Genomic DNA, 16,942 nt, shown 5'->3' with positions numbered 1-16,942 from the left:
CCCCGAAGGGCTCTGCTTGGAGGGATGGAGGCCGAGACCTGCAAGTATACTTCCACATGCGACCTAAACACCGAGAGTGAGAGAAAAAGACAGGTTTACGCCAGCACACATACTTAGCACCAGCTGTACACTGTAGAGAATTTTTTTCAAATAGGATGAACGCTGAAGCATTTATGGGGAGTCACATGAATACCCAGGGCAAGCAAATGATAGATGTTGGGCGAATCACTGTGGGATGCTAGAAGAATTTCTAGAGGAAGGCTAGCTTGGAGGGGTGGAGAGCGTCTGACGGATAGAGCTCACATTTGGGGGCACGAGGACAGAAGGAATTCCAGGCGGGGGTGGGGGAAACTGCCCAGGGAAAGGCCTGGATGCAGCAAGCAACCACGTGCATTCAGAGAACGTGAGTGACTGTGACTGACGCCCGGGATCTGCCAGGAGGAGCGTGGGAGACGGGTTGGATCCAGAGCGAAGGGTCCCAGCATGGCTGTCAGAGCGCCTGCTTCCCCGTGGGCATCTCTTTGAGGGACACCCCCGAACCAGACGCCTTTGCGAGCAGGTGGCCTCTCCGGTGTCCTGCTGGTTGACGGCGGCCGCCTGGCAGGAGAGGTGCTGGGCCCGAGCTCCACGGCGTCCTGATCAACAAGCCACGTCTGCCGTGGGCACAGGAAGGGGGAGGTGTCTTTCACGCCGACTACTGCCCACTTCTGCCATAGCTAACGCAGAGCCCGGTCTTCCATCTGGAATAACTTTGGGGTGTGGAGAAGTTGGATGGGAGGGGGCAAGGCTGAGGGCAGGGAGGCCGTTTAGGGTGTGGGGCTGCCCCTCAGTGGAACTGGCGCTTGGGCCAGAGTGGAGGCACTAGGGACAGGAAGGTCATGGACGAGACCCGGGGAGCCAGCCCTACCTGGAGGCGCTGTCCTGAATGAAGGTGGTTAACAGAGGTTAACCCTCCACAGCCCGCCAGGAAGTAAACTCCTGGCACCATTCTTGTGGCTTCAGACACCCAGTTTGGCACGAGGTCAGACGGCAGGGCAGGAGCTGCTGACTTTGGTTCGCCTGCTGGGTGCCTGTGGCCACAGGGGTCTGTGCGTTGGGCTTTGGCTAAAAGAACCTGAGCAGCAACCCCCCCTCCAAATTTATCTTCTCCTGGGGGTGCTTGGGGAGCCTCCCGCCCTGTGGCCAGAGAACAGACTCCTCCTGCCTGCTGGGCTTCTGAGGAGGAGCTGGAGGCCTCCGCGGGGCCCGAGGGAAGGACGCTCTGGGCCCGGGGGGGAGGGGCACCTTCATCTCTCTCAGGTTTGGTTTTTTACAAGATTGATTTATTAACTATGATACATATCACATAAGGCCTTTTCAGTTTTTTACACCATTCCCATTGAGACGAGTACAATACTTTGTAGCAAATACATGATTTTAAAAAACAAAACCAAACAAAACCACCTCAGTCAGAGATGCCTCAGCCTTGACGGCTGACCATGCACTAATCAGGTTGGAACCTCAAAAAATCCACGACGTGTTTAAAAAAAAAAAAAAAAAAGTCTGGAAATGAGGCAAACATTCCTAACACCAACTAGAGGATGTCCTGGTTAAAGCCCCTAAAATACAAAGAAATAATTGTTATACTTTCTTTACATACAGTTCTCCACTTTTGCTGCAAAACAAATTTAGGCACACGGCCAGACTACTAACACATTTCAATACCATTAATACGCTTTTTTCTCAGGAAACTCAAAATATTTGTTAATTCAACATATATAAAGATCATTTAACATGTGAAAATACAAGTACCAGAAAAATAAGCTGGCAGCAGCACTATTCCAAATTTTCAAACAATTTTTATTCTCATACATTGTTTTTTTTTATGTACACAGGGGACAGGATATTTTTATGGAAACAATAACTTAGGCCCTGTCTCTACATGAAAATGTAACCTCACTGCGGTGGGCCCAGACCTGGCACCCCGGGAGGGCAGGATCCCTCCTGGCCACAGGCGGGAACCTGGGGAGAATGGCCTCTGTCCTCACAACGCCCCCTTGGCCAGCAGTCCTGGAAGCGACTCAGTCCTTCCTTTTACCTAGGCGCAAACGAGTGGCTTGAACCTGCCAAGCACAGGAGAGCGACTCCTCCACTGTCTGCGGAGTCAGCGGGCCCAGGAGCGAGTGCAGTGCCGGCTGTCCCCGTCCCCGGGGCACACTGTGCCCACTGCACAGGACTGTGGAGACCGGCCCCTAGAAAGTCGCCCAAGTCCCAGGGGCTTCCTTCTCTTGGAGACACAGCAGCAGGGCAGAGCCCCCAGTGGCAGCAAGACGGTATCCACTCCTTTCTCGGAAACCCCAAAGCAGCGTGGCTGTCCTTGCAGGAGTGGGAAGGGGACACAGAGGGACAGGGCTTTTACCAATGCAGTGTGGTTTTCAAGTTTCAGGGCTGAGGATGGACCGCCCTCCAGGCCTTCCTCCCCACCCTGAGACCAGGGGACCAGGGCCCTAGGCGCAAAGCCAGGGGAAGGCACGCGCTCTGGGCCCCTCCTGGACAGCGTGCTGCTCCTATGATGTCACCCTCTGTCCACCTGGCAAAGACCAACAAATTCTGCCAGAAGAATCACAGCCAGCAGCAAATTCCCGCCTCGCGGCAGAAGACCAAGGTGGCGGCCCTGTGGAGAACACAGGAAACAGTACCAAGTGTTTCCCAGCACTCCAGAATGTCAAGTGATGGCAAGAACGACTCGACGGAGAGCAGGAATAAATGTGCCGTGTGTGATTCCCTAGTACGCAACACAGCCAAGAATTCCGGGCTGATTCACAACACCATGCTGCTCGACCTTAGACCCCTTCCACCGCAGAAGTGTCCGGGCCAGAGCCGGCATCAGCCCTCTGCTCCCAACCAGGGCCTGTTCATTGCCACCAAATACAGCCACTCCTGTGGATGTCAAGCACTGAGCACTGGCCGGGGCGAGAGCTCCCGCGCAACCCCATTACCTCTGCCAACCTGCTCCCCAACTCTGGCCAAGGCTGACTCCTGCCCGCCCTTCCCTCAATTCCAGAGCCGCGGGGGGCCGCTGCTCGGTGAATCATGGGGAGAGCACTCTTCAGAGCTTTGCATGCTGGATGGCCTCGAGGAGTGGGAGTGTCCCACTTAGGGCAGCACGTCCCAGCACAGCCCCGGGGTCCAGGTGCCCCCCTGGGTCCCGGGTGCTAACCCATGGCTGGAGACTGAAGGCCAGGGCCTACAATGACCACAAATGGCAGCGCCAACCCAGAATGACAGAGAAACATCCCCCAGTTCAAGTCAGTCTGGAGCGGAAAACTAGAAGCTAGACTTGACAGAGGAAATGGACACAAGAGGAACCCCTGGCGCTTCCTGTCCTCGGCAGGTCTTTTGGGGCATGAGCCAGCAGCTCCCCCCCCGACACCCTTAAACCTCCAGCAGGTGCCGGGCCCAGTCAGGGGAATGGGTCCCGCAGCTCCCAAGCTGGCTGGCAGGGGGCGAAGCTGGCCCAGAGGCTATCCCGGGGAGGCCGGGCTCCCACTACTTCGTGTGGGCAACGGCCCGTAGCCGGTGTTCCGCCCTCACCCACATACTCGGGAGTCACCATTTGCCTGGCTGCAGTCTCAGGGGTGTGGGGAGCTGGGGGGCTTGTCCAGTTCCTGGGGCATAGCCCAGGCATGCAGGCGGTGGCGTGGGGGGTGGCCCCGCAGAGATGGCGGGTGGGCAGGGGACTGGCTACTTCTATTTCAGTTCACACAAGGGGTGGTGGTCCCGGAGCACCCCCACCCAGTACCCTGAGAGGCTGCCTCGGGGCGGGTCGGTAAGCATGACCTAGAGGAAGGCGGAGATCTGTTCAGCAGAGGGATTTCCTCACCAGCCCAGGGCTCAGAGCAGAGGGGGCTAGACAGCCAGGACCGTGGGGCCAAGCGCAGTCACAACTAACCCATCACCTTCCTGCCGACCTTGACCGAGCGCACTGGGGCGCTGAGCCACAGAGAAACCCGCACCCAGCACTCCCATCACCATTCAGGTACCTTAGGTTTGCGTTTTGACTAGTGTTCTTAAAAAGAGGCGGTAGAAGTTGCAGGGACAGTTTCCCAAGCACCTTGCCCTGGCTTACAGGAGCCGCGAGCAGTAAGGTATCCAGCTTATCCGGAGAAGTCAGAGAGAGCAGGGCCTCCCTCCCCTCCCATGGCCGACTGTGAGAGTGGGATAGGAGGGGCTTCCGAGGCAGCTGTCACCCAGCTGAGGGGACCCAGGGCATCGGCAACCTACCACAGGCGTTTGCTTAAAGTGCGGAGAGACCTGGAGGCTGCATGGCCTGCAGGACCCTGAAGCCCACGACCCAGGGCGCCTCCGTGGCAGGCTTTCAGGGGCAGAGGCCACAGCCTGGCCACGAGGAGTGGGAGGGCAGCCAGCAGCTGTAGCAACCTTAGCACAATCGCTGCGTCCGGGGGACAGAAGGTGGGGCACGTGAAGGGTTCCCTGGGGTCAGTGGGAGGGCCCGGAAGCCGAGGGGAAGGGCTAGGGAAGGGCTGTGTGACAGGCAGGCCCAGCACCCTCCTCATGACTCTGATAGCTTCTGTGACTTTTGCTCCTCCAGGCCCTCCTGGTCCTGGGAACACAAAGGATGTCCCTGCGCAGGCACAGGTGACCACTCTTCACACATCGCCCACCTCCCACGAACTCCCCTGGGCTGGTGGTGTCTTGCGGCCCAGGATGACGACTCCATTCCAACACCAAACACACGAAATTGAACCCCAGGTGCACCCAGAGTCCCCCCAAGGCGTGCCCTCTCCAACAGGCATACCCCCCACGTGCCCGCCCCCACACGGAGTAGTGTTTCCGTAGCACTGCAGTGTGTTCCAAGGCAGACCAGGTTCAGGCTGGTCTGTGGGTCTCCCAAGCTCTTCCCACCAAGGGCTTTAACTGTCTTCTTGGGGAAAGAGGACCTGGTGACAGGGTGAAAGTGGGACCCTCCCAGCTCCTCTGGCCACCACCCTCGGGGATCCTTTTTTCGCTGTGACCACCTGCTTGCCTCTCCGAGATGTGGGGGGAAGGTCAATCTTGAGGTCTGTAGTGTCTTCCTTTCTTTTGTAAGTTACTGTAGGGGTTTTTCCACATTTCTTCCAGTGTTGTTTTAAAGGGAATGTACCCCAAAGCCTGTGACGAGGGGCGGCGTGTGGAAAGTGGAGGGGAAGCCACACACTTGCGGTCCAGGCACACAGCTGCCCTCCCTGTCCTGACCTGCCGGGCCAGCACCCGCAGCACTGTACCTTGGGCTGACAGAGCTGTGGCCTGTGTGTTCCCGAGGCTGCTGGACAGGGGCTCCCCTAACAGGGGCGGGGGTGCAGACATGAAGGTAGAAACAAACAGACGAAATGGACAGGAATTGTTCTCTGGGGGGGGGCTGCCGGCCCTGGCCGGGAGCGGCCCAAATCTCGGAGCCTCCTCCTGTTGGCAGAGGCCGGGGCTCTGTCCAAGCAGTGGGTGGGCGCCCCGAGGCTGGTATGTGGGGGCAGGTGGGGGGGTGGTCTGGGGAGCAGTGAGCGTGTGGAGGGCCACAGGGGCTACTGCCTGGCCAGTTCAGTCCTCAAAAGGGTCCAAGTCAAAGGACAGGGGTGCCCCCGGCTGCAGCCTGTGAACAGCTCCAGGTCTGCAGTGCTGGGCTCAGGGGGCCTGACAGCCCGGTCCTCGGGAGACTGGGGCTGGTGCTCCTGCTGACGTCTTCAGAAGGTAACGGGGGAGAGGGGACACTGTCCCCACCCCAGTGGACCTGGTTTTGCTCAAGGCCAAATGCCACCCCGTGGAAGAGAGAAGGCGTCCTTTTGCTCCAGGCCTTGGCGGCTCACAGCGTGTGTTCGGCTTGAAGCTGGGAGGGGAGCAGGGCCTGCATGGGGGACTGGGGGGTGGGTGGGGGGGACTGGGGGGGTGATGGCTGACTGGTGACAGGTGTGGAGGTGAGGAAGGGGACAGTGGAGGCCACGGCAGAGGGGGAGCTGGGCGTGGCACCAGGAGGCTCACTGATGGGCCGATTGTGGAAGAAGAAGGGGCACTGCTGGATGAAGAGCTCGATGATTGTCTGGTAGGTCCGCGTGGCCGTGAGGGCGTCCATGGTGCTGAAGTCGGGTCTCATCAAGGTGGGCCAGAAGCAGATGGAGAGGTTCTCACTGGTCATGAGATTCACCTTGTTGTTGTGGCTGACTCTGTGGGGGACACCAGACTCACGGTCAGAGCTCAGCAGTGCAGAGGGTCCCCGCCCTGTCCCCTGTGTGCTCCCGGTCACCCTCACCCCGAATGCTCTCCCTGCCTGCCCGCCCACAACCTGAAAACAGAAAAGGCCCAAGCACAGGTCTCTGTGGCCTGGCCTGGAAGTTGAGGCCTGAGACCTTCTGTGGCTGGTCGTCTGCTCCCGTGTCGCCACCAGGCCATCCCCTGAGGAGTGGCTCTGAGGTCTTGGCTCATGGGAAGCCCTCCATCCACAAACGACTCTCACCAGACACCAAAGTGTGTCACGCTGCTCTGGCTGATGAGAGAGGGAGGGTGCACATCCGGAGCTAGAACTCCACTCTGCCGAGAGGAACAGGCTTGCCTGGAAAACCCACCTTTTCCGTCCATGAAGGAATGTGGACACAGTCCACTGACAGGCTGCCTGCCCGCAGGTCCTGCGCTTACTCGCCAGGCTTGAGGTTCTTCCCAGTGTCCCCATCTTGCCCAGGGTCGTGTCACACACATAAAGGACTTGGGGCACGCTCAGGGCTGCGTGGGCCCCTCGGATAGGACCAGGACGGAAATGTAAGGCGGCGGCAAGAGGCCAGGGTACTCCCTGGGGAGCCAGACATGCCCCCGTGGAGGAGGCGTGCAGACCCCTGGCGGGCCAGGCTGAGAACACGACCCGGCCCCGCCTCATTCTGTGGCTGGGGGCCCCGACTGGCAATTTCTGGAGGAAGACCAAAGAGCAAGCCCCAGGACATACTTGTTTAGGTGAGAGATGACATATTTGAAGACTTCGTGGTTTTCCTTTGGAAATTTCTTGAGTACCTCCTTAAGGGCATGTAACTTCTGTTCCCGGTCATTGATTTCTGAGGAAAGAGAAAACCAAAGACTTTCATGGCCATGGCTGGTGGGTGTTATGGGCTCAAGACAGTAAGATACTGGTCCTGGGCAGGTGGTGAGGCTAACGGGCTGCAGGCCGCCTCGGGGTACACACCGACCAGGGGTTTCGGACAAGGTCAATCCCAGTCTTTCCCCCGAAAGCCTCTGCCCAAGGCAGGCACACCTGGCAGTGGGCACTGACCCAGCAGCCAGGCCTACCTCTGGGTCCCAGGCTCCTGCTGAAGGGGAGCACTGTGTGCCTGAGGCTTCCTGGCCCCCACTACCCGAGACTCAAGGATCCACAGAGATGCCGCCATAAAGAACACCATTCTTTGCTCATCCGGTTGCCCCTGGAGACAGGCATCCCAATGCAGAAAGCCTGCGTGCTTCCTGACCAGACGGGTGAGCGCTGACACCCACCCACGCCAACATACTGTCAAGGGAGGGAGTCTGTCACAAGACCAGGGCTCTGTCCTTTTCCTAGAGACACAAGGATCCTCTACACATCTCCCCATTGGAGGAGCTGATGCAAACAGTGGGGGAATTCTCATGCAGTTCATCAAAGGGTCTACGCAACGCACCCCCTTCCCCCACTACCGCCCACTCTCTGCCCATCACGGAATTCTAATGTAGTGGGAGCATGAAAACAGGCTAACTCGAGTTAGTGCTCATCCACACCAGGCCGGGGGTCATTGGTGCCCACTGAGGAGTGAGGAAGGTGAAGCCCAGAGAGGCTGCAGGGCTTGGGAACCAGACCCCCTGACGGGCTGCGGAGCCTCAGTGGGGCCCGTCATGCCTGCTCCCTGGGGTCCTGGCTGGCCCTTCTTGAACGTGCCTGGCTTGCCTGGGCTGGGAGGGCCGGCCCAGATTTCTCTGAGCATGAGAGACCTCCCTATACCGACTTCTCAGAGCTGAAGGTGAGAGCTAGGACCCAGAGAAACCACAGTTGAGCCCAGGAAGAGACAACAGCTATCCCACACTGATGGGGGTGGGGGTGGGGGTGGGGCAGTGGGCGGGTCGCTTAAAAAAATATGATGGTTCCTGACGGGTCTGGGGTACAGACTCCGTTGTGATGGATGTAAGCTCTGGAGTCCGTCTTCAAACACGCTGTGCGCAACTCTGCCTTCAACTTCTAGAGGTTCATGAACTCCCCAAAACTCATCATGTTCCTTAGGAAACCTATGGCCTTCAAGCTAAGAACCTCTGCAGTAGGCGATGTGGGCCCAGGGTCACAGTCTGGGGAGGTGCGGGAGGAGCCCGGCTAGAGCCAGGCCAGGAGTGACAGGCGGAAGGTGCATGGCTGGAGGGGACGGCGAAGTGCAGGGAGGAAAGGCTGCGCAGCGGGTCAGAGCCCAAACCCTAGCCAGGCAGTCCTCGGTTCAAATCCTGTCTCTGACACCGACCAGTGTGTGATCGTGGCTGCGTGACACTCTGCGTGTGCACTCCTTGTCTGTGCAAGCGGCTGATGACGGTTTGGCCACGTGCTAAGAGCCAGAGCTCACACACAGACACATGGTCAGGAACAGGAAGCGGAGGAAAGGGAGGCTGCAAAGATGGGCAGGGCTGAAGTGACCCTGAGCTTTGGCCGACAGGCTCACGGGCCTGGAACTGGTGAATCTTTCAACTCAAGAATGGGACTTGATAAAAATCGTGTTTTGGTAACAGCTGTCTGGTAGAAAATGACTGACAAGCCACAGGAACTAATTATGGGGGGGCCATTATCACCTACAGTGCTTTGCACCCAAACTTTAAGGGTTCAACCTCGAGAATGTACTTTCTCACTTGGCTATGAGTTTCAAAACTCTTTCCTGTTAAACTTCAGTACAAAATTTACTTACAGCAAGTTCACTGCCCTCATCAGGAGGAGTGACTGTCCTGACACCCGAGAAGCATGTGTGGGGCTCAGAACCTCCTTCAACAGAACCATCAAACCCCCTTCCAGCTGCGAGCTCGGCCCAGGTCTCACAGGGCCGAGGCTGTGTGTTTTTGTTACGCAGGTGACCCCTGGGGTACCTGCGTCCAAGAGCGGGCCTCATCCGTCCTCCTGACTAGAGGCCGGAAGCAGGGCTGGCAGTGACAGGGGCCTAGGCCCCAACGGAGGCCTAGGCCTGCTGCTGTCTTTGGTGGGAGGAGGAGGAAGCAAGGAGGGAGTGTCCGGCCTACTGTGACAGTAACGCACGTGCTGTCCCGGGAATGCCAGCCTCCCTCCTCACACAGCGTGGCAGCAAGGTGCCCGGCAAGGCCCTAGAGGGTCCCCCGCCTTGTGCTTCCCCACTCCTTTCCTCCAGCTGGCTTCGAGGTGCAGGTGCTCGCGAGTGCTGAGGAGCACTGAGTCTGGCAGGAGGAGGTGGAGGGAGGACGTCAAGGAGAACAGGAAGCCTCTCAGGGCAGAACCCAGCCCTGCCTCTGACTCGTGAACCACACGGCCCATCCTGCTGACCTTGCCTCCTCCCTCAAGCAAGGGAGACTTCCCTCAGGTACTCGGGACACCAGGTTCTTACCTTTGGACAGTGCCAGAGTGCTAAGGGACAACTTCAGAGTCGCTCCAGCCCTCACCACACTGGCCTCCCCCTATACGCTGGCTGAGAAAATGCCAAAAGGCCGTGCCATGGGTGGAAGACTAGTGAGAGGCATGGTGGGCGGGCACAGGCCATCTCCCAGTCCAGCAGGCCTGATCCGGGTCCCCGGCCTTCCACCACGCTGTGGGGCGCTCCCACTTCAGGGACCCTCTCCGAGGGAAGAGGTGGGATGGCGAGGGCACCTCCTCAGGGCCAGGGCCTCCCTAGCTCACAACCCGTGCTTGTGAAATGAGGTCTCCACCAATGAGACAATAAGACAGGTTCTGGAGAGGCATTTCCAAGCCAGCAAAATCCAGACACAGAACACATTCGGAACTAGCAAACACCCCAAGAACTCAGGAGGAAGTAGAGGCCACGGCTTAGAGGTGAGCTGGCCACACTCCTCATGGCACACAGATCAACCAAGGCCCTGAGGAGTAAGAGCGCTGGTTCAAGGTCCCACAAGCTGCTGTCAGGGTTCGTGGTCCCAGACACTGTTCTCACCCTGGCTGGGGCACTCTGCCGCCGCCTTTAGTCCAGGCTCTAGGCTGGGATGTGCTGCCACAAAGCTCAGGGCCCGGAGGACAATCTCAGATGGCCTCTGACCATCTCACACACCTGCATTAGCAGAAAAGGAAAAGCCTGCCTCAAGGCCCTCTCACCCTCTCGGGGGCACACACAGGCCCGCATAGCATGGAACCCCCACCTCTCCCTCACGTGTGAAACGAGTCTGAGGCCAAGATTTCACTCTGTTGGGCCTGAAATGGAAGATTCTGGGTGTCTCTCTGCGGGAGGCAGGACCTTGCAGTCACCTGTTCTGTGCCTCCTACCCCATCAGACCGAGGCGGCTGGGACCACACATTCATCTGTCCATGCCGTCTGCCTGGTCCTACACAGGGTCTGGCACGTGCCAGGCTGTGAGCGAGGAACACCCTGTGAACTGACGCGGTCATCTCGACAGACAAGAGGAAGCAGGATCCCAGAAATAGTTTATCATCTCTAGCTGTGAGCCGTGCCACCTCTCGATGGGATGGTGAGACGGTGAGCCAGAATCCTGAACCACCTGGGGCACACATCCCCCCCACAAGCTACTGAAAGCTACCGCTCTTCTCCAGAGACTAAACTGCGCACACAGAGCTTCAGAAGCGGTAATGGGGCTAACGAGGCCCTAGAGCCAAATGTCCTCGGGCTCAGGACGGCATTAGCTCTAGGACCCCTTCTGGCACAGAAGACGGCAGAGAGGCCTCTGGGGGGCTGGCCGGACTGGAGAGAGTCCCCTCAGTGGTGGTGGGGTTGGCGGTGTCATGGGAGAAGGGGAAGACGTGGGGCAAGAATAAATGGTAAGAGAGGCTGAAGGCCCGGGTGAGATGGAACAGGGAATGCAAAGCCCTGTTCTCTGCCTCCTGAAATCCTCCCCGAAGCCACAGCCCAGATGCCACCTCTTCCATTCATGCCCCTGCCCCTAGTTCCGTCTCACTGCATTTTCTGTGCTTCTAGCTCAGCTGGCTCTGCTGTCTGGCAGGTGACGGAAGCCCGCACACTGGGAGAGCAGGGACAATGTTCATGTCAAGCCCCAGCACGCCACTCCCTAAGTGGTATGGCGGGGTGGGGGGTGGGGGCGGCCGCTGCTGTCACTCAGCTCTGAGTCACCCACATGTCTCCTTGAGTACGGTAGAAGATCACCGGTGAACAATCCCAAGTATCTATTTGTGGGCATATTTTCAGCAATAGTCAATATTGTGAAATTCTGGAGCTAACAAAACAATTTGATAGTGACCTTGATATTTGTTGTGATAGGATCTGAAACCATTTCCAAGCCCTGAACACACACAGACACAACAGCTCTCAGGTATTAAGTGGGAAGAGCTGGTCAAGTTGATGTTGCCATGGAAACCCACCCAGGCTGGGAATACCTACTTTTGGGCTTGAGAATCTCCGTTTCATAACATCCCTTAATACTAATGCTGGTCCTGCCTGGTTTGTGTCCCTGGCTCAGTGAACGTCCCCCTCCCTGGGACATGCACAGCCCCAGTGGCCTTGGAAGGTGCCCAGTCAGCGAGATCCTCCCCCCACCCCCCACCTTCTGCCCGCCCCAGGTTCAAGACAACGTAGGAGCTGAGGAGCTCCAGCTGACTAGCTCGGGGCACAGGAAACACACAATGGGAAGAGGAAGCAGAAATCTCCACCCTTTTCCAGGCTGCAGAAGCAGCAAGAAGCTCCCTTCCTCAGCAGTAGAAGCCAGGGACACCGCTAGGAAGAGCAGCTGATTCCCTATCAGTAACACCTCCCTCCCCTGACCCCCCAGGCCCCTCCAAAACCCAAAAGGATGCTATGTCAGCAGCTCCTGCAGAAACAATGGGACTATCAGGAACCAGGACTCTATGAGCCTCTAGATGGCGCCAAGTCAAGACAAATGCTGACAGGAATCCTCCTGCTAGGGCGCCCAGCACTGGCCTGCACCTTTTCTTTCTAACTGAGAGCTCAGGTTGAAAGCAAGCTGGGAGAGTGCCCATGCGTTTCACATCAGGGCCAGCCTGGAGCCTGTGGGAGGAGGGATCGCTGGGAGGGCTCTGTCTCTGGCCAGCAGGAGCAGAGCAGGAGCTGGCCACTGTCCCCACCCAACTGGTCTGGAGAAAGCCAGACTCCTGCTGGGAAAGAAGGCAAGACCACCGATGACTGATGACCGTGACCGTGCCAGAACTCTGCACTTCTGCTCCAGCCCTGACGGGCTCAGATGAGTTCCGGAGCTGAGAGCGATTCTGATCTGCCAAGACCATGGGGATTAAGTACGGCCAAGGCCGTGCCTAGCTTGCAGGATGCAGACGACACAGGAGTGCAGACCAGGGAAAGGTGGGGGGTGGTGGTGCTGCAGTCCCGGCAGCAGCCAGGTTCTGGATGGGCTGCTGTCAGCACCCCCATTTCCCGAAGTCACTAAAAAGCCTGCGAATCAAGACTTAAAATCCTGGTTTGTGACTTCCCCCAAACTGCTGCCCACACCATCAGCCTTGTGAGTAAATCATGCTGGCTTAAAACTCCCTCTTTTGAGGTGGGCAGTGATGAGACGAGACTAAGGTCCTGTGGTCTAACACAGTTCCCTTCACCATCCGCCCCCGCCCCCACCTGGTCACTGGCCAAGACCCTCCCTTTTGCAGCTGCACAGTAATGGCTCCTTCTGGGGGTCTTGGCCCACCAGGCTTGCAAAGCAGGAAAGCCGCCTTTGACTAAAAAAGGGAAAAAGTGCCACAAGGTGGGAAGCTGCAGCATAGCACCAAGTCCGGGAAAGGCTGCCTGCTGGGAAGGCTCCCAATACCGCGGACAAACGTCTCCCAAGAGCGGCAGGTCAGGGCGGAAACAGCTGTCGGGGCTGGCAGGATGGCACGCAAAGGCTGCCAGTAAGCCAGAGGGGCTAACCCGCTGGAGCCCCCAGGGATCATCTGGTCAGGGCAACTCAAGCCATCCCTTTCCCTCCAGAGTCTGGCTTCCTCTGAGGGGAGAAGAAAGGCCTGTTACAGCCCTGCCTCTAGATCTCTCCTAGTCGTCCACACACAGGAGGAGGGGCCATGTGGTAGGAAGCTAAGGGTCAGGGAAGGCTGTGCCTGCCACGCCTCCACTGGGGACAAGCAAAGGAGCAGGGATGTGACTCAAGGCTGATACAAACCCAGGCTCTTAACTCATGGAGTTTTGGGGGAACCTGAAACTCTCTTGACAGAACCCTTAGAAAGCCCCTCTGGTGTCATCCTGAGTTCCCTGCCCTTCCATCCTTCCAACCCCAGCTGGAGAGCCAGAGCATCCGCTCCCGGAGCACAGGACACAGTCTGATGGTGCTGCAGCCCCGCTGCCTCAGTGTACCCCACATGGCCAGCCCGGGCTGCCGGTACTCACTGTGTGCCTCCACCAGATCGATCTGCATGCTATACGGGACCAGGGGGTCTGGCAGCTCTGAGAAAAAGCTCTTCATGGCCCCAGCCACGGTATTCACCGTAAAGTCCTTCTCCGCCAAGTCCAGGTTGTGGTCTGAAAGGAAGTTGGGAGAATGAGGGCATTATAAGCTGGACAGAAGCCAAAGGAAAACCCATTGCTTGGGGCAAGTCAGAGAAACCTCGAAGACCCTGGGATGCTGCCCAGGGCGGGCCTGGGGCTGGGGCAGGGACCTGGGATTATCACAGACCGAAGAGGAGGTGACATCCTTGGGCACTGCTAAAAGAAACAAAACTGTGAGACCTGCAGATAGAGGTTGACACGCCATGCCTCCGTCCAGGTCATCCTCTGCATAGAGTAACTGCACCCTGTCATTCCGTGCCACCCAACTCCCCTTGTCTGGCTGGGATGTGGTGCTACATTTTCCTCACACCCTCCCCTCCAGAAAAAACAAAGGACTGTCCTGAAAGGTTGACTCTGTTCACGGTGGGTTACAGAACATTACCAACACTCTTGACCGCTGCCTCTATCCTTGGTTCCTTAAAGTGGCAGGGTGAGTAGACTCATCTTTCTCTCTCTGGCCCCTCCCAGCCTATGACACTACTGACCTCTGTGGTCTTCACTTTTTTTTTTTTTGAATACTTCACTGCATTCCTGTTTTACAAGAAATCACCTACTGTTAGACATAAGCTGTTTCCATTTTGAGGGGGTATGAACTGTTAACAGATTCTTGCACATACACAAGTACATACCCAAGTGTGTGGCTACACCCTCATTTTGACCTCATGCTTCCGAGCCTGCAAGATACACAGCTGTTTCCCTTCCCTAGTGCATGCCCTCCCCCCACTGCCAGCTAACAGAGACTGACCACAGAGCGGTTAAGTGCTGTGGCTCCCCAGGAGCTCGGGGGCAGGGTGCCTGTTCCTGGCTGCTGCTCTGTCCTGTAGGCCCCCATGGACTGCCTGACTCCTCGGGCCCAGCCACATGCTGAGTTGGACCCTAGTTGGATCCTCAGCTTTCTTTCCTCTCTGGCTGGTGACATCTGAGAACTTCCATTGCTTTGGCTCGTTTGCTTCTGGCAGCAGTGGGCGCGACTTCTCATCCTGTAGTGTGCTTGGTTCTAGGACTTAAGAGTTTGGCTCTCTGGCTCTAGGCCTCTGAGACCTAGCTTAGGAGACAGGAATCCCTGCCAAGAGCCAGTCTAACTCACGAGATTCCAGCTTAGGGAGACTGGGTCCCAGTGCTCAGCTGATCTTACATGTGCCCTTGCACTGGCTCTCATGCAGGGATTTTGCGAGGAGGAGAGTCATGTGTATTCCTGGGGCCCCAGCAAAACAGGACCAGGACCGCAACCCCACTTCGTATTAGATGTCTCGAATTCCCTTTGTCGGGCCCACTGCAAGGGAAGTAAGACCAAGGTGCAAGCTGGGGCGACCCGGAACAGCGTCAGTGGATGGTGACGGGGTTGGGGGCAGCTGGCTGCCGTGGGTCTGGCAGGGATGCTGCCTCTGCTTGTTGACAGGGTCCGTTCCCCCGCCTCCATATGGCAGTGTGCGCATGGGGACAAGGCTAGCTGGCGCCAAATGCTTTCTCCTTCTCGGTCACCAAGCCTGGCTGAACCGTGTGCTTTGACCGACTTCAGCCTCCAAGGCTCGGCCAGGCTGTGGCCTTACCTTGATCGAACTGTCTCTGCAGACTCTCCATCTCAGACTTATTCCCGCTGACCCGGTAGATGCCTTCGGTGCTCAGTCCTGAGGAGAAACAAGCAGGTTTCTTAGGAGCAGAAAACGAGGAGGACTGGACTTGAGCAAAGATGGGGTGATTCCACAAGGCACCCGCCAGAGGAACAGGGTGTAACACTCTCAACTTTCCCATGTGCTTCAACTCACTCTCTCCCCATTCTCCCCATTTTCTTTTCCACTTCAGTATTTAAAAATACTTTTTGTAAAAATTAATATATAAGTACCTCAGCTAATTTCTGTCCACATTTTGATGCACTTTTGAATTTGAATTTCATTTTTTTTTTAAAGTAGTTCCAACATGAGGCCTGAACTCACAATCCCAAGATCAAGAGTCACATGTTCTACCACTGAGCCAGCCAGGTGCCCCTTGAATTTTAATTTTTTTTTTTTAATGGAGATAATACTGTATTTTAACCTGCCCTTTTCACTTACAGAGTATGCTGTGAGTTTATTCTAATCATTAAATACTCTTCTTCTTTTTTTTTTTTTTAAAGACATCGAAGTATACAATAACTTTAAAAATAATCCTACTGTTAATCATTTAGGTTTTCCGGAGTTTTCTCTGTTAAAATACCCCACAATTATGTTCCTTATGTTTTTGGGATAGCTAGAGTAAGTTTAACAGATTCTTGGCACTGTGTTTCTTACTTTGTGAATTTCCTATTCACGTTCTGATCATTCTTGTTCATTTCCCTATGAGTGGTCCCTCTCACTGTGTTCTTAAAAGAGGCCTCTGAATAGTAAGGAACTATGTTAACATTACATACTTTTACATTTTCCTTCTTTTTGTTATCTGTCTTCTCACTTTGTATATTGGATTTTTTAAGTACATAATTTAAAAATTTCAGGCTTTTTTTTTAAGATTTTATTTATTTATTTGACAAAGATCACAAGTAGACAGAGAGAGAGTAAGGGAAGCAGACTCCCCGCGGAGCTTTGAGCCTGATGTGGGGCTTGATCCCAGGACCCAGAGACCATGACCTGAGCCGAAGCCAGAGGCTTTAACCCACTGAGCCACCCAGGCGCCCCCCAAAATTTCAGGCCTTCAAGACCAGTTTCTTTATGAGGTCTCCCTTTCTTTTTATCTTTGAACAGATTTTCCTATTCTTAGAGCAGATACTCTATTTCTCCCCCTCCCCCCGCCCCCGACTTTAGCTCTGTGGTCCTTCTCTGATTTAGTATACAGTGTCAGGTAAGGGAAAAAAAACAATACTTAAAAACAATACTAAAATGTAGTTAAGTAACACAGAAGAACACAAAGTATCAGATGACAGACTGCCCTCCCCTTTTACCCCTCACCCCAGGAAGCACTGCTCAGCCTGGCTACTGACCCCTCCCCGCCCTCTCGCCCCCCATCTGGAGGAAGGAAAGCCCACTGCTGCACTCCTAAGATCACAGTTCTAAAGCATGATGAAGTCACAGTGAAGACCAGAGTGGGATCCCATGGCTAACCCAACCCTGGCCCCTTCTGAAGACTGCAGTTTCAAGCAACTCTGCTTAGCTGAAAGGGCACTGAGGACGTGCCCAGGAGCCAACACCTAACATCGATGGCAGCGCAGGCAGCAGAGAGAGGACCCGGCTGCAAGGCGATCAGTAAGCTCTAGAGAGCCAAGGGTCTCAACGTCAGTTGTCACTGTGATT

General features: G+C 56.2%; 1 protein-coding gene across 2 annotated transcripts in view; it reads right to left on the bottom strand.

The window, feature by feature from the left end:
- Positions 1 to 1,300: 1,300 nt before the first annotated feature.
- ARHGAP35 (Rho GTPase activating protein 35) overlaps positions 1,301 to 16,942 on the bottom strand; it is a 124,329-nt gene continuing 108,687 nt past the window's right edge. For both annotated transcript variants that reach the window (XM_045987575.1, XM_045987574.1), the window contains 4 exons: positions 15,233 to 15,310; positions 13,524 to 13,655; positions 6,965 to 7,070; positions 1,301 to 6,194 (listed from right to left, as the gene is read on the bottom strand). In XM_045987575.1, the coding sequence (XP_045843531.1) occupies positions 5,837 to 6,194; positions 6,965 to 7,070; positions 13,524 to 13,655; positions 15,233 to 15,310 (674 nt within the window). In that variant the 3' untranslated portion in view covers positions 1,301 to 5,836. The remainder of the gene's footprint in view (positions 6,195 to 6,964; positions 7,071 to 13,523; positions 13,656 to 15,232; positions 15,311 to 16,942) is intronic.

Source organism: Meles meles, chromosome 19 (genome assembly GCF_922984935.1).
Source record: "Meles meles chromosome 19, mMelMel3.1 paternal haplotype, whole genome shotgun sequence".
NCBI classification, from domain to species: Eukaryota; Metazoa; Chordata; class Mammalia; order Carnivora; family Mustelidae; genus Meles; species Meles meles.
Note: the sequence above shows the minus strand (reverse complement) of the source record. Positions and strands in the feature narration are given on the sequence as shown.